This window comes from Drosophila elegans, unplaced genomic scaffold (assembly GCF_018152505.1).
Source record: "Drosophila elegans isolate 14027-0461.03 unplaced genomic scaffold, ASM1815250v1 contig_468, whole genome shotgun sequence".
Lineage (NCBI taxonomy): Eukaryota > Metazoa > Arthropoda > Insecta > Diptera > Drosophilidae > Drosophila > Drosophila elegans.
This window is the reverse complement of record NW_024545855.1, coordinates 2,362,491-2,384,308: the sequence shown is the minus strand read 5'-3', so window position 1 is coordinate 2,384,308 and position 21,818 is coordinate 2,362,491. Positions and strand designations below refer to the sequence as shown.

General features: G+C 39.5%; 2 protein-coding genes across 4 annotated transcripts in view; one reads left to right on the top strand and one right to left on the bottom strand.

The window, feature by feature from the left end:
• Nucleotides 1–21,818, bottom strand: part of LOC108143819 (furin-like protease 1) — a 142,516-nt gene that overhangs the window by 8,706 nt on the left and 111,992 nt on the right. For 2 of the 3 annotated variants that reach the window (XM_017268357.2, XM_041709011.1), the window contains exons 5-10: nucleotides 4,138–4,383; nucleotides 3,893–4,021; nucleotides 2,949–3,823; nucleotides 2,117–2,290; nucleotides 1,878–1,996; nucleotides 561–1,715 (exon numbers count right to left, since the gene is read on the bottom strand). In XM_017268357.2, coding sequence (XP_017123846.2) covers nucleotides 561–1,715; nucleotides 1,878–1,996; nucleotides 2,117–2,290; nucleotides 2,949–3,823; nucleotides 3,893–4,021; nucleotides 4,138–4,383 — 2,698 coding nt within the window. The remainder of the gene's footprint in view (nucleotides 1–560; nucleotides 1,716–1,877; nucleotides 1,997–2,116; nucleotides 2,291–2,948; nucleotides 3,824–3,892; nucleotides 4,022–4,137; nucleotides 4,384–21,818) is intronic. The other variant, XM_041709012.1, reaches the window with a different exon arrangement.
• On the top strand, nucleotides 4,766–6,664 carry LOC108143820 (NADH-quinone oxidoreductase subunit D). Its single transcript, XM_017268358.2, has 2 exons — nucleotides 4,766–5,053; nucleotides 5,104–6,664. The coding sequence occupies exons 1-2, from the start codon at nucleotides 4,861–4,863 to the stop codon at nucleotides 6,483–6,485; spliced, it is 1,575 nt and encodes a 524-aa protein (XP_017123847.1). The 5' UTR covers nucleotides 4,766–4,860; the 3' UTR covers nucleotides 6,486–6,664.

Sequence of the window (21,818 nt, the reverse complement as noted above, 5' to 3'; positions counted from 1 at the left end):
GCACTTTGATGGATGAAAGCAACAAGAAAGTGCCACTCAGTGGTTGTCAAACTTTCATTGACGGCTACGAGGCGAAAAATCATAAAACACAAAGCGAAAAAGGTTTCTGAAATAAAGAGAACTTTGACGGGAATACCAACATGGTTAGGTCACTTAATCAAAACAATACACACAGACGCGACGTTTATTGTAAAGCTCTTTTTGAATAAAATTAATTTGAATAGTAAAATAAAATAAGTTCTCTATTCATGTTGTGCTGATTATATGAACTCAAATTTTAATTAAGAACTAACAATTTCAGATATGATTTAATTTGAATTTATCAGCTTAAAAAAAATTGAGTGTCTCCATTTATTCGATTTATAAAATTTGCAGTGGATTGAGGATGAAATATTTGAATTAACTACTTTTTTTGACCATTGCATATATTAATACAAATAAATTCATTCTGTAGAAAAAAGTGTGAATAAATAATGTAAATCAATGAAAAGTTCTACAAATTATGGTTTTGGACTAAAAACCAAAAGCAAACGATGAAAATCCGAAAATTGAATGGCTACCATTTGGTGCGTTGACCTCCTTTCGCTGGTCTCTTGATTCCTCGTAATCTGGTGTGGCCCGAATCTCCTCCATTTCCACCTCCACCTGGGCGGGAGCCATGACTCCGGCGGCGGCTATCAGGAGTTGCTGTTTCTTCAGGATCTTCTGATCGGGCAGGAAACTACTTCCGCCGGCGGGTAGAATGGGTAAAATGGAAAGGGTACCCGATGGTGGCGGCGGCACCGAAGGGGATTTCTTCGTATTTCCCTGACGACTATTGCCCCCGATGGTGGGTCTAAATAGCTCCACTTCGAATTGCTTGCCCTGCTTGGCAGGCTTATTTTTTCCCCCCTTGGGTGAAGTGTTCTCATAGGGTTCTAGTTCCGGGAAAATAGCCTGTATCTTCTCATAGCGCTCGAAAAGCTTGGGTATGCGGGAGTTCGAGGTGGTACTACTCGTACTACTACTCTCCTTTACTTGCTTGGCTGCTTTGATCGATCCATTTATTGATCCATTGGTTGTGATCTCGCCCACCACTTTCCTACTCTTCTCGTCGTAGGATTTCTCACCAGAGTTTGCCTTGGGTCTTTGTGTCTGCACTCCATTCCTGTCCTGTTTGTTATTCTTTTGCTGTTGCTGGGAAATGCGGTAGTACTTATTTTTACTAGTGGTTGCTTGCATGATGATGGTGCTCTGGGTGGTTTGCTCCTTACGATTGCCACCCGATCCGCCAGATGATTTACCCTTATTACCATTATTAGCCTTGTTGTTTCCCTTGTTATTGGTTTTCTCCTTACTGTTATTGTTGGCCTTTCCATTTGCCTTGCCCAATATCACCCCGTAAGTGGCCGATATCTGTTGGTAGCCCTGTTTGGCAGGTGATGCAGGATTCAGCAGCGGATTATTGGTCACAAAACTGGATTTATTGGGTTGCGGAGGCACTTTGCCCAATGGCATTTTGGACCCGCCAGAGGGGGAGTTGTTGCCAAAGTTATTGGGTGGAATGCGGGGATACTGTGGTGAGTAGGCCTGATGCAGATTACTGGTGGTGCTGCTGCTATTCGGAGTGGTGGCCTCCGAACCACTAGGCCTGGGCACCGAAATCGGATCGTTGGGGTTAATGCTCTGAGTGGTGCCGTAAAAGATCAGCGACCATTCCCTGAGCAGAGCATGGCCTACACAAATCGGTGGGTTAGTGGTTTTGGTTTTGGGTGGTTGTTGATGGGGTGTTAAGAGGGTGATCCACAAAAGCGCAGCATGTAAAACGGTACTGGTTTAAAGCATCTGTCTGACGGCACAATTGTATCTCAAACTAGGGACCTGTTCTCTTGACTTACCCATATAGCGACCCTCGTTGTGGATCTCCAATTGCCAATTTCCCTGTGGCGATTCTCCCCAGGTGTGAACGGACATGAAAGGCCACTGGTTGAAACCGGAACGGGAGTTGTCATGCACCCTGGTGAAGTAAATTACGATTAGTGTTAGAAAAAGTGTATTTTCAGAATCGTAAGTTCAAGTTGCGAACACTCTTTAACACCCTAGGAATGTTACACAGTGCTATATAGAGACCACTTACCTAGGCGTTAGGAGCGTGACACTGGTGTTGGCGGGTGACCTTAAGAACAGTTGGATGTCACCGCGCCGCTGCGAGGTTAACGTGACCTTGGCCTGCACGTGCTCCAGATAATTGACCGATCGGCAGTGCTGCACAGTCAGCTGCAGGGTGATGTGAGTGCGAGGCGGTATGACCCTAAGATGTATAGAATTCATTTAAGTAAAATGAGTTCTTGAAGGAATACGTAAAGGTTTATCCTAAGTTGTTTTAAAAGAACATATATTCTCTTAAAGTAGACATATTAAATACATTTGAAATAGCCATTCCCTAATAATGTTTTGCGGTAACCAAAACTGAATCACAAGAAAAAAATTAAACGATTTGGTTAAATAACTATAACTAGTCCATTCAAAGTATTAGAAAGATTATTTTCGACAAAATGGCTGAAAATTAAAATTTGTGTTTCGATTTTTACAAAAAAAATTATCGTTTATTTAGCTAAAAAATTATTTTGACCGATAAACAAATCGAACGATTAAAGAATGCATTTTTATGTATCAAACGAAGCCTGCCAAATTTGAGACAGATTGCTTCAGTTACTTTGCTCAGCGAATTCAAAAGTGCCAATTTGGGAAAAGTACGATTATAATTTTAAGTTAGTCAACAAAAGGATTTATTTTCTTTCAATGCTTCAATTTTTGCCAATTTTGTTTCGATTAACTTGAAATTTTATGAACGAATTTTAAGACTTATTAGTTCGAAAAATTTGTCGAATATTCTTGTAATAATTGGTAGGGCGAGAATTGGGGGTAAACCCATTAATGTAACAACCAGATTCTCCTTCCTCACTTACTTATCGACATGGGGGGCATTGATCTCGCATCGCTGCTGCTCCGGCACCGACTTCCAGGTGCGGGCCACGCGCACCATCTCGGCGGCGTCCATCAGACCGTAGCCGAAGGAGTGGCTCACCCGCCGCCCGACCCCGTTGCGCGACCAGCTGGGGTCCTTGAGGTTGGCCGGCTTGGCGGTGCGCACCACAATGTGCTGCAGGTCGCGCCAGGTGAGATTCTGGTTGGACTGCAGCACCAGGGCGGCGATGCCGGCGGCGAGCGGGGCCGATGCCGAGGTGCCCGTGTGGGAGACGGTGCACGAGTGGTGCAGGTCCGTGGTGACCACCTGCTTCTCGCCCTGCCCGCCGCTGCTGTAGGTGGTGGCCAGCGTGGAGCTGCACTTCTCCGAGTACCAGGGCACATGGCCCTCCTCCGTGGCACTGGAGATGGACAGCGTCCAGATGGAGTTCGTGTAGCCGTCGCAATTGCAGTTATCCTGCTCCCGCCCTCCGTTTCCCGAAGCCCAGATGAAGATGCTGCCCTTGCCGCCTCGTCCCTTGGTTGTGCCCTCAATAAATGCCCGCGATGCCAGTTCTCCCGGTCCATCCACCGTCTTGCCATCATCATCCGGTCCCCACGACGCACTGTATATATCAATGTGCTGGGGATTGAGGGACAGTGATCGTGCTTCCACGGCATCTGTGACATCTCCATCCAACATCCGCACTCCACCCACACTCGCTCCATAGGCAATGCCCACCGCACAGAAGGTGTTGTTCGCAGTGGCTGCCACCTCACCGGCGCACCTGGTTCCATGGCGATTCGAATCCGTCATGTCATAGTGCGGCATCGGATCGTCATCGTGGCTATTCACATCGTACGAGGCCTTGGGATCCTGTTTTAAAGTGAAATTTTATAAGGTAATGTGTCTGTTCACTCTTAGCAATTGTCTCCTTCGTCTTACGTAGTTTAACTCTATGTCCGGATGATCCGATTCCAGGCCGTCGTCCAGTATTGTGACCACTACGCCCTTGCCGGTGATTCCCTGCTTCCACGCAGGTATTACATTCATGTCCAGGCCACCACCGCGATTCTATAAGAAAACGTTTAGTTTTATATTAAGTGTCATGTATTTAGCTTAGGATCGTAAAATTCTCATTCAAATTTGGACCACCGTAATTGTTTAAAATAAATCTTTAAAATACTTACCAGATACCACATCTGCGGCCACTTGGAGTCGTCAAAGGGCATTGAGTCAACCATGGACATGGCTCGCGAGGAGGTTCTGGAAGGACGCATGCGGATAAAGTCCCGCTTGGATCGCGACTTGGCCCGCTGCTGCTTCGCCCAATGGACACGATCGTCGTCATCGAGGCGAGTTTGGTGATGCGTGGCAGGTGAGAGCGACCGCTTCGACACCTTGTGATGTGCGAAGTGGTAGTGATCCTCAAAGATCTGCAAAGAAGGATGGAAGGAAGGGTATACATATTAATATAATTCAAATAAATAATTAAAAATGTTGCAAGGGATCGTATTTTTGATTTTTTTAAGCTATGTCGCGGAACCTGTAGGTAAGTTTGTATGGAACTCTTACTCAGGATCAAGAAATAATATTTTTTTTGTTTGCTAAAGAATTTTGAAGTTTTATGACTGCCTTATGTTACAATAATAATAGTGTAGTAATTTTTAGTACAGCGATTAACAATTTATCATGGAATAGTACAAACATTTTGTGTAAATTTCTAAAAGTTTAATTTTAAGATCCTTAGTTATTTGACAGAAACCTAAATCAAACTGTACTGATAAGATTGTATTTAGAATTACTTTAAAAAGCAGTCTTTGAACTTTGCATCTAAGGAAAATAAGGAATCAATTTATATTTCTTTCATCTACTTATATAAAACTAAATATTCATTTAAACATCTTCTAATAATGTCTGGCGGAATGCATGGTATTCGTAAGCTAGCGGATAAGCTCTTCACACCCAACGAAATTCGTCGTTTCCAGGCGTACAAGAATCGATTTAGTGAAAAGTACCTGAGCGTGGAGGGCTTGAAGACCAATTTCAAGAGCCCTGATTTGGGCAAGCTTTTCAATTATCGCATGTTTTCTTCGAACAAAGAAGGTAAGTAAAATGTGTAGCCTCAATTCCTGCTTGCAACAAATTTCCTACAGAGTGCCATGAGGAGCCGAAAGCTAAGCCAAAGTGTGACCCCGATTGGGATGAACTTTATCCGCCAGGACCGCCATATGAGCCCTACGATTCGGGTTTCTGGTATCCAGATCCCGAGTTTTACAAAGAAAGGGAAAATGTGGTCATGTGGCCCGCCGGCGATAAGTGGAAACGCCGTCCGATTTACAAGGGCAAACAGAATCCTCCCATGGATCGCACTTTTCGCACTAAATTCATCAATTTTGGACCTGCCCATCCGGCTGCCCATGGAGTATTGCGCATGATTCTCGAACTGGATAATGAAACGGTGCTAAATGCCGATCCACACATTGGTTTATTACATCGCGGCACCGAAAAACTGATCGAGTACAAGACTTATATGCAGGCCTTGCCATATTTCGATCGTTTGGATTATGTTTCCTGCATGGCCAATGAGTTGGCCTACGCTTTGGCCGTGGAGAAATTGTTGAATGTGGAAGTACCTCGCAGGGCCAAGTATATACGCACCATGTTCTCGGAGATAATGAGGCTCACGAATCACACCATGGCCATAGCTTCATCGGTGCTCGATTGCGGTGCCATAACACCGCTTTTTTGGCTTTTCGAAGAGCGAGAAAAGTTATATGAATTTTCGGAACGTGCCTCGGGAGCTCGCCTCCATGCTGCCTACATTCGCCCGGGGGGCGTGGCCTCTGATATACCCTTGGGCTTCCTCAACGACCTTTACCAGTTTATTAATCAATTTAGCGATCGATTGGATGAGGTGGAGGATGTTGTCACCGACAATCGCATCTGGCGTATGCGCAATATTGGCATTGGCACAATATCCGCCCATGATGCGTTGAACTATGGATGCACTGGACCGGTTTTGAGGGCCACTGGCGTCAAATGGGATCTACGTAAGCAGCAGCCATATGACGCCTACGATGAGATTGACTTTGATGTGGCTGTTGGATCAAATGGCGACTGCTACGATCGTTACTTGGTGAGAATGCGTGAGATGAGGGAATCGGTGGGCATTATCAAGCAATGCATCGATTGTATGCCCCCTGGTGAAATTAAGGTGGATGATCTTAAGATCTGTCCTCCAGCCAGGCGCAAAATGAAGGAGGGCATGGAGGATCTAATCCATCATTTCAAGCATTTTTCGCAGGGTTTCTACGTTCCACCGGGAGCCACGTACACCGCCGTCGAGTCACCGAAGGGAGAATTTGGCGTATATCTCATCTCCGATGGTTCAACGCGACCATATCGCTGCAAGATACGTCCTGCCTCCTATGCCCACCTCGCCCTCATGTCCAAAATGGCACCAGCACACTTTTTAGCCGATGTTGTGGCAATTATCGGATCGCTGGATATCGTATTTGGCGAAATCGATCGTTAGCAAGGGACTCACAATTTAAATAATTTTGAATGTATACTCTTTTATTAATATAAACATTAAAAATCCAAGAGCCGACTAGAAGCAACAGCTATATACAAAGTATATCATCGAACTTTCTTTCTGTGAAAGTTTATAGTTAAAATTTGTAAAAATAAATAATTTATGGAATGAAAAAAAAATTCTTCCTTTGGCTACCATATTTTCTGTAAACCGTAAAACCAAAAGTTAAAATTGAATTGCTTGGTTTATAGATAGTTTTTCTGATCAATAGATGTTTAGTTTTAAAGCGTACAAATTCAAGTTTACACATATAAAGATTATTTTCAAAGTAGAAAAGTGAGTGTAATTAAAATAGGCATTTATTATTTTGGAAATTTGTGCAAATTTGTTCTGATTTAGTCACGCATGGCATAAGCTGTTCCGTCTCTTTCTTTCGCCGTCATCTCTCTCCCTTTCTCGCTTTCCCTGCAATTATGTGCAAGCGAGATTTTGCCGCAGCTTTGGGAAACTGTATGTGAGCTTTGTTGTTAATTGAATTTCATTGTGCTAAATTCTTTGGCAAATTGCAATTTAAGGGCTGCACAAAAGCCGACTCTGTGGGTCGAACTATTTTGCAATTACAACTACAATTAGTTGTGCAGGAGCGTTGACAGAATTAGTTATGGCAACTACTGGGCCATAAAGTTGGGCGAAATTGTTCTGGTTTGCCACAGGATTTCAACAAATTTAAGAGGTGAATAAGATACATTCCCAGTGCAATTGTGACTGCGCAGCTACGTCCTCATATCTCGTGTTTGAGAATAACGTGTTTTGTGTGTAGCCAAAAATTTTCACATGGCTGCTGCTTAATTGTAAGCATATTGCATATTGCCATGTACCAAGCTCTGTACCTACACGCTACCCACACTCTACTACACAAACATGCATCATTAATGGCTATGCCAACACCATCCACCATCACAGAGCTTGGAACCTCAGGTAAACGCATAAAAGTATGCAGCACAATTTATTTATGCCCACAGCAGGATGTCGCTGTCGATTTGGCAAACAGCGGAAGAGGCTTTCCCTTTCCGTTTCCTCCCTTTTCATTGTCTTTCTCAGTCGCTCAGTGTGCCACTCTCTATTTTCGTAAGTCTGTTTTCTTTTCCCAAATTGTTTTAGGCTGGATATCAAATGTTGTACTTTATTTTTGCCATCCCTAAAGGTTTTAGAAATTAAAAAGCTAGCAGTTAGTTTTAATGCGGTTTAATTTTAAATGGTTTATTCCAACTTGTAACTTAAAAACTGAATATATTTGTTTTTAAATTTTTGAAGTATTCAATTATTATCCTAAGATTTCAATACGATACGATTGATAAATACGTGAGCATTGAATGACCAAATTTAAGTTTTAAACGCGTTTTTCTCAAATTACTATTTACTAAACCGAGTCTTCAGAAATTTTGCAGGCTTTTTTCATTCCTTTTCTTTTTTTATACAAAATTTTTTATTTTTATATTTTTGTGTAAATCTTTCGATTAAATACTAGTTAGTCTTAATGTAATGTTACTCTTAATGTAAATTAAAATCAACCCTTAATTAAAAAAAAGAAACAAAAATATTCTTTTTTTCCGTTATACATTTTGTTTTTACAAAGTCTTCTAGATGTATATGAAATCGCCAAACTCAAAACTAGACGAAAATGGGAGCACGACTGTTGGTTCTTTATCCCCCACGAATGTTTGCCAGTGTTTGTCGTGAATTTCGAGCAGTTGAATGGCACAGGATGATAGGAGAGGCATATGTGCCGACAGCAGCAGACACAGACCCCCCAAACCCTTAACCCGCAACCCCATCCTTAACCCCTACTACTCGTTTTTAGCCCCCCTCTTGGCACGGCTGGGCAACTACTAAAATTTTAATTGCTGCTACTCTCTGCGTACGTGTCGCCCGGCGCTCAAAGCTCGTTTAGTTTTTATGCCCGACGAGTGGTGCCACACCCCTCCTCTGGCGCCCACTATCAAGATTATTAATTTATGCAGCACACACACACACATATACACACTTAGATTTGTTTACTTACTGCCTGCTCTTGTGCATATGCAATTTTGTCCAACATTTTAATTGAGTTGGTTGAAAAAGTTAAGTTAATACCTCACGCGCAGTCCCCTGGGTATCCATATTTTTGCAAAAAAGAAACCTCATATTTTTTAGAGCTAGGAAAGCTAGACTGGCTATTGGCTTAGTTTTAATTGTTTTGTTACGGTTTCAATTAAAATTGACTTATGCAACTCAAACGACCCTCGCTTCAATCAAGCTTAAATGCTGAAAAAAAAGGAGAGGAGGTCCTGGCCAGGATATAAACTTTTAGTAGCCATCAGGGGCTTAGAGCAAACGATGACATGTGTACAAAAGAGATGTGAAGATGAACTAACTAAATAATGAAAACATTAAATAATTCTTACAAAAGTAAAATATATATAAATTGTACATCCTTATACAGCATAGTCCTTTAATTTGTAAATTATATTTAACAACTTTAATAAATAGTTGTGTACCTATGAATTGTAAAAGATTAAAAGAAACGAAAATCGATTTTTAAAACTTTTTAACAAACTAATTTTTTGGTTAAATATTTCATAGTAAATCACCATTCACTCCACTCAACTTGAATGTTTTTAGCCGCAAGCAGCTAAATTTCTAATGAATTTGTCGACAAGACAGCATACCATGACACCAAAAGGCAATAAAAAGCAGGGCCAACGTTTAACAGCAACTAATTGTGGGCGAGGGGGAGCAACAGAGAAAGCCGGTTAGAGGCAAGGAAGGATATGTTAAGCTGTGAATAATGCCCTCTCCATGGCAGCTTTTAAAATTGTCAACAATTTAATTAATCAACTCGGGGTGCAGGCTACCTCGGGGACCCCCTGATAAATGGCTGTTCGAGCGATGGAAAAAAGGAGCGTAGGGGAAAACAGGGACATTGGCCTAGCCATTGGCAGCAATGTGAGTTAAATGTGGTTCTAAATCAATAGATGCACTGAGAATATATGTAAAATAAAATTTGAACTCTGAAATTGTGACTAGTGCATTAAAATATAAGTAAAAATATTTTTAGCACCAGGATAATAAAAAAGTTAAATTGAAATTAAATTGGTGAACTCAATTGTCAATAAAATTTTTCTCACTGTTTATAGGAAAACGCTCTATGTGCTCAATTGCCAATGAAAATGGTTCATTTTTTACCATCGCAAGTGGAGGCCTGGGGGCAGCGATGGCATGCCAGAAACAGGAGCAGGAACAGAAACTGCACCTGGTGACAGCCAGACAGGAAGCAGCTCTGTATAAATATGTGCCCCGTTTCATTAGCTGCTAATTAATTTAGCTCACATACAGCCACACACCAACAACGAACCAACCAAGCAACCAGCCACTCATTTACCCAAGGAGGAAATGCAGTTTGGATTTATAATTAAGTGGGCGGGGACGAAGGAAGTCGGTTGCTGGGGATGTGAGCGATTCCCACCGGTTGTTGTATGGTGGAAAATATTACACTGTGTTAAGAAGAGTGATGACAGGTGCAGGGTCGGCGCTCGAAGCTCATGGGTTCAGGTAGAAACTACCAAAGCTGTAAACTGTCACACAGGAGCTGTGAAAGATGTCAAAAGCACCGAAAGGAAGCGGTTGCGGGGAATGGAACCCCGTCCAAAAAGGTTAAATGTCATGCCGACAAAAATATGGGGAATTTAAAAATGTTGTGGCGTTGTGTACATTAACATTTATTATTTTATACTTGATACCTCATATTTTTTATGGAAATTAAAAAGGTAAACAGAGAAGCCAAAATTAAATCAGATCTCGATGAAAGTTCGCTGTACTGACAAAAAAATCCTTTCTGCAAATGTGTATTTCCCGATAATCATTAATCAGAATTACAAAAGATTTAAAAAGGTTGTAATTCTAATTTTTAAAAAACATCAAATTGAAGGTTTTTGCAATTGAGGGTTTTGCAATTTTGATTTACGTTAATTAACTTTAAACAACAATAGTGTCAAGTAAGCGTCTTTATTAAAAAAAAAAATGTTGGTATGTAACAAATTACACTTTAAATAACATTTTTGGTAGCTGGAAATGTCTTTGAACCAATTTTTCTCCCGCAGAGTTTTAAAACGATTTGTGTTCAGACTTATAAAAAAGATGACTAGGTTTTGCTTTAAATTTCTTAAGAAAACATTAAAAAAATTGAGGGAGTTGAAAATTTCGTTTTACTGTAAAGTTAATTAATTAAAACAAGAGTGTCAAATAAGTGTTATTAAATGGTAATACCCAATATCAACCACACAAATTACAATTTAAACGGTCTCTTAACCGCCTTTTGTCGCCCAGTGTTATAAAAAGAAGATTAAAATCCTTTTGTGTTCGGTTTCCAAGTGATTCCCAGCTGATCCCCAGAGCTCTTAGCTGTTTTACCAAGCAGAAAACACTCTCGGTTGCCATCTCACTCGGCAATGCCACAACCATGTCGAGTTGTTTGTCCAATCACTTGGTGCCCAACGTTGCCATTTGCATATGTATATTGGATACCTGGGTCGGGGCTTATATTTCCCTCATCAGCACAACGAGATGCCATAAAAACGAACATGTTTTTCCGGGTTCCTTCCCTCTCTCTCATTTTGCTGTAAGTTTTCCTTTCCTGGCTTTTGTTAAAATATTTATAGAAAATGGCGACAATTTGCGACAAACAAATGCGGGTCAGACCGCCACGCACTTTACATTGCATATTTATGGCTTTTCCTTGCCTTTGGCAAACAAAAAGAAATAGAAAACAAAACATTGTACCCATAGGTCAAACATAATTATGATCTCGATGCATTAGGACTGAAATTGGAAGTAACCCCGGGATACACTTTATGGGTGGATAAATAAAAACGTCTATAACACACACTGTCTCACACGCCCTGCATATGCCAGCTTTCCACAAGATGTTTCCCGAGGGCTGGACAAGGAAAATCTACCCCTGGTCGGAAACATCTTGGACCCCGAAAATATATAATTGTTTCCATGGGAGAGATTGTGCCATGGTTCCCCTCAGCATTTTTTTTGCACTTTCAGTCAGGTGGGCTGCTAGCCAACCCTTGTATTACCGAAACTGTCCCCTGTGGGTAGCCAAATGTTAGATACAAAACTCAATCCTATGTGCGAGGGTAGCGCACAGCATAGAGAACAAATTTAATAAGGCAGGAGATCAGCTGTTGTAAATTCCCTTTGCCCTTTCGATTTCTCCGTTTTTATGGCAACTGGGGGAGCCGTACATATCTTTTTGCAAATCTTTATTCTACGAGGGTTGATAAAACATGAGAATGTTAAGACACTTACCCTTTGTATTACTTTTGACTATAGCCTCAAACTACAAATATCTTAATGGAAATCGCAGAATATTTGATTGGAAATGATGAGACAGTTTTTGGTTTCAAAAAGCATACTGAATAAAGGTAACCTTCAGATGTCAAGAGAAATCTAATAATTAATCTATTAAAGAAATATATATCTTCAACCAAATATTGTTGAACGAATGTATGTCTTACCAAGAAGTCATTATAAAATTAAATCAGAGAGATTTTATATAGCGCATATAAAATTATAAGGGAATATTTATTTATTTATTATTTTATTCTTGTAACTATTGCAATATGCTGTTTAAACTTTGGAAGCCACTGAATTTAAAATTTTATTTAGCTTATTGACTTACCACTTTCATTAATATCGATTCAGTTGCATGCGATATATTTCTTTAATGAATGTGAAAATTTAATTGTGTGCAGTTGCATAGGTATGCACGCGCAACCCGCTTACCTCAATTTATTGTTCGAAATTAATTGAAAATATAAAAATTATTTTGGTATTAAATTATGCGGCAATGCCTGACTGCTGAATATTAATGGCATTCACACTGGAAAGAACAATAAAAGTAGCACCACCCAGTGGCAACAAATGTGTTTTATTTTAATTGATGCCCATTCAATGGTCTCCGATCGGATCGAATCATTTTACTCGTTGCCGGTTGACAACATTTTGTAGAGGTGAAAATTATAATTCCAAATGAATTGACAACAACAGACATTACAATTCATGGCATCTGTTAAATGATCAAAGATGGATTAAATGCTTCAGATTGCCAAGCTGCTGAGCTATGAAAGACACATCACTTTGGATGTATGGTTGCTACCAGATGACCACTTTTTAGGAAAAAATGTTAAACAAAACACAAGAGGCAGCACAGCTGGTAGTTGGTTAAACAAATGACACCCACTGCGGTTTTTTTTCTTACAAAAAATGTTCGCCCGTAATATATGGCAGTGTGGAATTTGACGAATCACTTTCGCGGCTGCTGCACTGATTCCGAAAAGTTTCATTTTTAAAGCGGATTTCTTATTTGGCAAGCAAGGCCAAAAAACAGGCCTCCATTTGCATTGCGGGTTCAGTTGGCGGAAAGAAGGGCGACGTGAGCTGGCTGTTTAATAAAAAAAAAGGTCGCCTTGGTCATTTTCAGTCTTGGGCCTGCATGTCCTTTCGGCAAACAGCCGGGACACAGCAAATGAAATTTATTGGCTTTCAAAGAAGGGCAAAGAGAGAGAGAGAGAGAGAGAGGGTCCTTATCCCATTTTTCGGTCTTGTTTCTGACCGAAAATTGCAAAAAAATAAGTGATTTTTTTATAATTGGAACTCAAAAGAGGCTTAACTTAAGTTGGGAGTTTTATATGGGTATTAATATTAAGAAATTTGTCATAGGGAAATTATAAAATATACTTGTTTGTTTCAAAATACTTTTATAACCTATTTATTTAAATTGAGAAAGAAGATATCTTAATAAAATAAAATACTTTTAATTAAATTTAAAAAATAAGTGAAATATATTTAATTTAAAATCAATTTTATAATAATAAAATAAAATGGGTTTTTAAATGTAATCAGAACGCAATTTCCTGGATGACTTTAATAAAGTTTTGACATTTTAAGCAATGGTCAATCAACCACTTAAAGTGCAGTTGCTTTCAATTTGCTGATCGTTGCTTCTAGACAGTAGACAATTCAATCATCAAATGTGTCAAACCAAAAACCACAAGCCAAAAACGCATATCTAGGGATAATTAGAGCTTTCTGATGGAGTATTCTGTATTTAAGACTCATCAGAGGCTCATTAACCGCACACGAATTGCATTCACAACTCCATCAAGATATCTGCTGCTGAAGTTCGAATTGAGCCGAGAGCGAGGCATTGTGTTCCGAATGCAATCGAAGAATTTCCAAATATTTTTGCATTTCAAGTCTCGGCATCAGCATTTGTGGCACGAGCCAGTTGCATGTAGATGAGGATTAATGGTTGGGTGTTGGGTGGTAAAATGAAAGGGCATTGAATGTAGTTGCATTGCGTTGCATTGCCTTTTGTTGAAAATTGATTGCACTTGTTGTCTGGCTCGAACTTCGCCGGCCATCGACTGATGATGGTCCCATTTGCTTGAGTAATGATGCCACTTGCAACGGCTGCTTTAGGGATCTCTTATCCTATCCCCGAACTTCAGTCAGAATCGATTTAACTACGCCCCCCTTAACCCATTGGTGCCCGCATCTTCCGGGCGCTGCCTTTTAGTTACGTAATGAAATGCGAAATTTGTTGCCGTTTGCCGTTTGTCCGTCGTTCGGGTTCTTTTGTCTATTTGGGAAATTGATTCGTTAGGTTGGCAATCTGTCGCTAGTTAGGCCAAATCGATTGAAATTAGGTTTAGCCAGCCAGTGCCAGGGTTTTGTCTTGGATTTGTAGCCCAGTAATTGGTTTCGCATCGTTTTCCCTTGCAGTTTGCTCTCATTAAAGGCGCTCTCAAAAGGAATGCAATGTATACCTCAGACAGAGCCATGCAATATGGGAAACATATTCCAGCAATGCAGCATACCTCAAAACTCGCCCACATGACTCCTGGCAGTAGAGAAATTTACCAAATGATTTCAGCAAGAAAACTTATATAAATAGCATCTATTGAAATTCCTTCAGTTCAGTAATGAAGTTAAAATGTATTCCGGTTTATGTTCTGGTAAAGCTCGAAGTAAATATTTTACTTTAGCTTTCGCACAAAAAAATGTTAAGCTTATGTCAATTAAATTTATTCCAGAATTATTTAAAGAAAGTTAGAAAAGTATAGAACTATATATTTTGAATTTTGTTCACCTAATATTTAACATAACAATATATTTTTTCTATTTCAAATCATGCTTTTGAAATATAAAGATTATAAAGTGAAGTGCTGGGAAAACTGTTAAAGGTCTTAAGTCAAAAATTATCTTTATCTAAATGATTTAAAGAAAGTCAGTAGTTAGTAGTAAATAAATTTGTGTCTATTATTCTTTTGGCATGGCATTTCAAAGATGCTAAGCATTTTTATATTTAAAATATACAACACTTTGATAAAGAAAATTTAAAATTTTTGGCAGTGTAGTCCAATTTTTTTAATTTTTTCGAAAGTTTTTCAGGTTATACCTGGGTTTATACTCTATACGACATAAACTATTTTTGTAGCCGCCTTCGATGGGGCCGTGACGCAAATTGACTTCGACAGCAGGAAAAACAACATCAGGTGCGCAGGATGTGAGGGAAGGTGGACGAGTTGAGAGACTCGGGGTGGCGAATATATATATTGCCAGCATATACCGGCTCAATAACAATAATCGTAAATACAAAGTACGAGGAGGGTTGGCTGGCTGGTTGGCTGGCTTGGCAGCACGTGTCAATGCAGGTCATAGGTCCCCCTATTTATATGGCATAACGCATGTTCAGATCTGAGGTATCCACTCGACTCCCCAACTCGCCACTTAAGTCTGAGTGGGCTTTCTGCACTGATGTTTTTCCAACTTCAATAGCCGCCCATGGGAATTCTAGGTTTTCAGTGAATTTCTTTATTGGCTAATGGGGTTTGAAGGGGTTTTGGAAGAGAAAAGCAATGATAAGTTTTGCTTTTAAAAGCACAGTACAGAATAAATTGTTTTAGCTCTTAGTAGAAAGGGTTTTTAAGCAGTTTTCATACAAAAGAATTAAATTTGTTTTTTGCTAAAGTGTTTAGCCTACTTATAAAAACTCTTTATAGGAACAAAACTTGTTTCAATTAATATCATATTTTTCCGCTTCTTGTTTAAAAACTATTTCTTAAAAAAATCAATTCACACATCACTAAACTTCGGAAATTTGTACAGTTCGCCTGCAATTTTTTAACGCCTAACGAAACGAAAAAAAACAATGAGAAAAGTCTTGGGAAGTTTGTGCTCTTACATTTTTTGCTACTTGTTTCGAAAGAAAAAGCTCGTCAGAAGTTAAATTACTTTAAACTTATGCATGGTGAAGAATGTAATTGTTAGTAAAAGTAAAAAGTTAAAGTCAAAAACTTTTGGCAACAAAGGAACAATTAATGATAAGAGAACAGCGAGCTGAAGGGGAGTTTTAAGAAAAATATGGTGCAAAGCGTTAAAGAGTTTTGAAATCGTTCTTTTCAGTCCTAGAAACTGCCTGATTCAATCACGTGTCATGATTGAAAAACTTTTCTGCCAGAAATCGCAAGTAACTCTGCACAACAAATTTTCATCAATTGCACTCCCTTATTGTATAGCGTATTGCAAATCATCGCCACACCACTGCCACCATAAAATGAAACGATCAAAGTGCAAATGCGAAACAAATTGCGAATTGGCACATTTGGGAAGGAGGGTTGAGGAGTTAAAATTATTATTGAAATGCATTAATCACAATTTGTTGAGGGGCTTTCGTTTCTTTGTTTCTCATCTCATACTTCGGGATAGTTTCTGCATTTGCAACATTTTTTCAATAATGCAGAGGAATATAAATATGTTTTTCCCATTTCTTTATTTTTGACGGTGACGGTGGTGAGATTGCTTTATTAATTTGCACAGCAGAGGGTGGACTTCTAATGGAGAAACACGAGATAGTAAAAATGTTTACCTTCCCCTTATGAAACCAGAGGGGAACAATAATTTTGTCTATTCTATGCTTTAATGGGAATATGAGAATATTTGTGGAGGGAGCCATCAAAATTTATAGGCATATACAATACACAAGGCTTATCCAGATCCATTACTTTTTACACAATAATTAAATTTTCTTTAAACAAAGGCCACCCACACTGTTTTAATCCTGGTGTATGTGTTTCTTTGCAGGTCCATTAAAACAAGGCTACATATCAGATACCGAAGAAACAAAAGAGATGTTTAAATTTATGTAACCAGAAAATTCGCAAGCGCCACTCTGTCCAACAGTTATAACCGAAAATCAGGGGAAAAAGGAACCAAACTACACTAAAATAAATCATTGCCAGCAATTTTTGAGAACTTTCGCTTACATTGACAATTTAATTTTCAAATTATATTTTTTTCAGTGCAAATATAAATAGCCAGCTCTCTAGTTATTTGTTTATCCTTTCTATCGTCTAGACGAAACTCTTCTAGACCACTTTCTTAAAACAAGCAGAGTGCAAAAGGACGGATATATAGGTGAAAAGCTCGTGTACTCCCTTGAATAGATGAGGTTGCTAAAAAAAAATAGGCAAATGTGAATGATGAGAAAAGTTTTCCGGTATCAAGCCGGAAATTTATGTTTGCGTAAATAAGCACAGACAAGGCGCAGCAAGCGGAAAACCTAAGAAAGAGAAAGCTTCAAATGGGTGGAAAAAGGGTAGATAGTATGTTAAATCTGGGTGAAAAAAGGGGAATTTAATGAAGCAAAAATCAAAGGAAAGCTGCCACACAAGCACTTAAAACATTGTCAGCACCTACACAGACGCTTCGAGTTAACGGCTTTTGGTTTTGGCGGTTGCTCTCTATACAAACATCCAACCCAGCCACCCAGCAGCCCTTTTCTAGGGCTCATCTCTCAACGATGAAGCTCTAGTTGGCGAACTAAAACACAAGTAAACCAGCAGAAGGTGAAAAGAGGTAACGTGCAGGGGCATACTGTCAAGTCAAGTGCCAAAAAAGTGAGGAAAAGTATGAGTGATTCAACCCTTTTTACCCTGCATCAACAATTTGCTGCATAGTTAGAGGCGACGCGTTGGCAGTCTAAACAATCAGTGAAAGTTGTGCGTGTGCTGGGTGTGGAAAGTGGAAAAACCAGAGGGGAAAATGCACAACAGGGAGTTCTCTTCCTCTCCCAACATTCTCTCGATTCCATAAAAACTGGGAATATAGCGCCACAAAAGTAGTTGCAGTTAGATGAATTCGACATGTGCGCATGGGTGTTAACAGGGATTTCAATTTGCAGGATGACAGTTAATAGCCTGAAGACGCGACACTTGAAGACTTCCAACTTGAAGTGTTTAGCAAATAAGGCAGGAATAGTTAAGCAGTTGGTTTAAATCACCAAGTGGCCAACTGTGCCTCCAGGTTAAATTTTAGTTAGCCGCCAGCAAAAGTTTGCGCACTGTTGAGTTATTTAAATTTTCCGCTTTAAATTTATTGCCCGCATTTCGCTGAAAGCTAAATTATCACTCGTTTATCATTCAGGCATATAAGTTCATTTACAATTGTCAGTCACTCATATGGATAAACGCGTTTTGTTCGCCCCAAGGCAGAATCTTTTGATGCAGCCTTCCACGCTGTCAAATTGCCGCCTCACCTGAGCGAATGATGCTACCAGTTGGCAGGTGTGAAATACGTGCGTTGTTTAATTCAAAACCGAAAAGTTCCATTCGCGAAGAAATTGCGATGCGCAACATTTTAACATAGTTTATAGGGCACACACTCACATACGCACACAAACACTCTCAAGTACAGTTGCTTGTGCAATGCGCGTTGCATATTTTGTGGCGCTTGAAAACATTTTATGGCAATTTGCCAGAAGAACGAAGCTCGAGGAAACACAACAGAACTAAAATACCCCGGTACATACATAAACGCATTGTTGCGGTAAAACAAGGTAGCAAGAAGAAGAAAAACACTTAAAATAAATTTGTATACCATAAAAAGAATGCATAAATCTTAAGATACCCTAAAATGACAAATTTAATACTCGTGTTTTGAAATAAATAAAAATAAAATATAAACGACGTCTATCGTATCGCACCTCCGGATCAAAAATAAATGTTACAATGCATTTTTTACGACACCTTAACTATATATTTCAAACCACTAGTGTTTTCTGAGGCAACCCCACTTTTATTCTTATATTCTGCTTGGTTTGCTTCTTCTTTATATCTGTTTGAAATTAATAAAGTTTCGCAAATTAATAAAGTAGGTATTTCATTGAAAAACAAAAAGCTCATCATTTCTTGGAGTGTTGAGTAAAGAAATAAAAAACGCACTCTAATACCTGGCCAAGCTTGCGTTTCTGGCTGCTTTTGCCTTGAACGCATTTTTTACACATGTTAAATGCATTCACACCCCCTCCCCAGATGCAGCTGCCCCTGGACCGCCTCTCTATTGTTCAATAAATAGCTGGCAACATGGTGTCCAGTCTTCGGCTCATTTCCGGCTATCCTGCTCCTGCCACTCCTCTTGCTTCTCAGCCGTTTCCTTTTGTCAGCCATAAAAATGCCCGAAAACGTTGCATACTTTCTGGGGGCTTCTGTGTTGCCTCAAGTGTTTGCCACAGTTTCATGCACTTTTTACGACACTTCGTACCTCCTCCTCTTTCGTCTGCTTGCCATCCCCAACTTGTGCCTTTCAAAGGCATAATTTGACAGCAAATTGTTCAGTTTATAGCCAGGCACTAAATATTCTTTTAACTTTTGGATGAGAGCAGCAGCAGCCGCAGTGAGCACCATGCAAAATATATTCCGCATACATTGTGCTAGCTTTTTCCATGCTTATACACACATCTCTTCATCCGTCGAGCTGGCAGAACAAAAAAAAACTTGGCATTTTCCTCATAGTTTTGTTTTAAAACTTGGCTTGGCATAATGCCACAAAGTTGAACCAGGATTAGAAGGGAAGTTGCATACACACTCCGGATGTAATGGCCAAATGAGTTTTGAAATTATTTTTTTTCCGCCTCTTATCAGACACACAAGCAGCATAAAAAATGCCTTAATTCACACTAAATTTCACTGGACCTAAGCGGATTGTCCAAGCAACTGGCTTTCGAAAAAGTAAGCAGGCAACGAATGCCATAAAGTTATTAGATTTTCCTACTTAGTAATTAGTTTGTCATACGTGGCTGCGTTTCAGTGGCCAAGATAATTTCGGTTAAGCGAAATATACAAGCTGCTGGCAGTCTAATGGGAATTAATGAATTCGTTAAAATTGTTAGGGTACAAACACATCTTTAACAAGTGATCTTAAATAACGCAAGACTTTAGGGTTTTTAATAAATCGTTGGCAATTTTTTTTTTATATTAATTTTCAACATTGGTTACTAAACTTTATCGTATTAAATTCTATCTTTAGTATCGAATGCACTTATTTTCCATTCGCCATTTTACTTCCAATTAAGTGAATGCAATTAAATTCACATTTCGGAATGTAGTATTAAATTTACCTCAAACACAAGGCGAAATCTAACACCACCTGTCTCTAATTCCACTTAAGACCGAGTGTATATATGAAAAGCTCATATTCGTAGTACCGGCAAAAATCAGCAAATTGCAGTGGTCTACATTCCATTTGGCCATGCAGTTGGCTGTATCAACTCAAAAGCCCAAAAGGACTTTCAGGTAATTTGAGCTAACACAACAGGCAAGATGGGGATGTCGAGGGTCTGTGTCTAGGGATAAGGGTGTATCTCCACTCCATTCTCCTCTTTAAATGCGGAGTGGGTCAGTGCCACCCCAGCCGTCATATTCCATTTGGTTAACCAAAAGTTACGTGCTTCGGTTTATTTCCTTTTGTTTGGTTGGCTTTTCTTTCTTTTTTCTTGCTTCCATCCACTTTTACTTAAATTCTCCTGTTTCCGACTGACTTTTGGCTATGAAACCATTTTGACCTAGCTCCTGACGCTATGCTACGCATTATTTGCTTTGGATTAGCGCTTGTCCTGCTGATCTCTCTCCCTGTCTCTTTCAGCCACTCTATTGCCCTCTCCTTTTAATGCTCACCGGCACTCTGGCGTGTCATATAAATTAGCAACAATGAAGAAATTGCACAATTTACGTGTCCCCGGGGTCAGAAGTGCGTGTGGGGGCGGGCCAAAGTATTTTTTTCTTTCCGCTACTCATTGAATGTGTTTTTAAAAATGTCTGCTGGGTATACAACGAAAAAATGCGGTGGCCCTTGGAGGAGGAGAAAACTATGGAATGAGCTATAACCGGCACTGGAATAAATTAAGGATTTTATATAGCTTAAATACCGAGGATTTCCCAAAGAAAATGTAGTGTACCAAAAATCAAAAAGTCATAAACTAATGTCCTATTTAACAAATTTAGTTAAACATTTTTTTTAAGCCAAAATAAATAAAAACATTCCCTACGTATGCTTGTTTACAAGTTTAATTTATACACATATAGCTGAAATATCCGGGCTATCCCCAAAAATAAACTAAAAGCCTAAGCTGATCTGTAATTTTACAAAAATTAGTAAGACATTTTTTGTAAATATTAAATACAAAGTAAGTACAAATTTTCCCTAAGTGTACTTATTTGGCCTGTGGCCTTTGCTCGTTATTGCCCGTTAACGTTCACCGAATTGAGCCGCCAAAAGCGGCGCAATGTGGGAGCGGTAGAATGTCTGCGAATTTTTCTGTCCTCCTTCTACTGTATATTAATTGAAAGTCGCTTTTCAACAGCGGTTTTAACAGCTCTCGATCTCTGCCCCTTTGGTGCCTGGTACCATTTCCTGATCCGGTCTGTTCTGTATTTTTTCGGTGGTTATTTTTGGATTTTATGGTGCATTCGCTGAAAGGTAAACATATCAGGGAGAATTGTGTGGCTGGCTTTGGCTGGTATCATAGGTAGATGAAAATCTCCCCTTAAAAGAATAAATAAATAAGTGCAGTTCTGTTCTTGTATGGTGTGTTATGGTATAAAACAAAACTTTGCCTATTTGGGAATCTACAAAGACAGCAATATTGCGAGGGAAATGTTTGTTCAGCAAATTTAAAGCATTTTATTATAATATATGTACTATTTTATTCCGTTACTTAAACAACACTGTTCCGAACGGTTAGCTCGCACTAAGAAAGGGAATTTTTATCAAAACATAACTTGTTGCGGCAACTTCACCTCAACTTAATTAAGTAACTTACGAATATGCCTAGTAAACTAAACTGTCCAACATTTACGGACTTGCGTAGCCAACTTCTAAGTATGCCACTAAAACTGACTCCCTGCTTCTCTTTCTTGCCACACATTAATTTCCATTAGCGATGCC

Coding starts and splice junctions, on each gene's coding strand:
- LOC108143820 (XM_017268358.2), top strand. CDS start 4,861: ATGTCTGGCGGAATGCATGGTATTCGTAAGCTAGCGGATAAGCTCTTC. Junction 5,054..5,103: donor GTTTTCTTCGAACAAAGAAG/GTAAGTAAAATG, acceptor AATTTCCTACAG/AGTGCCATGAGGAGCCGAAA.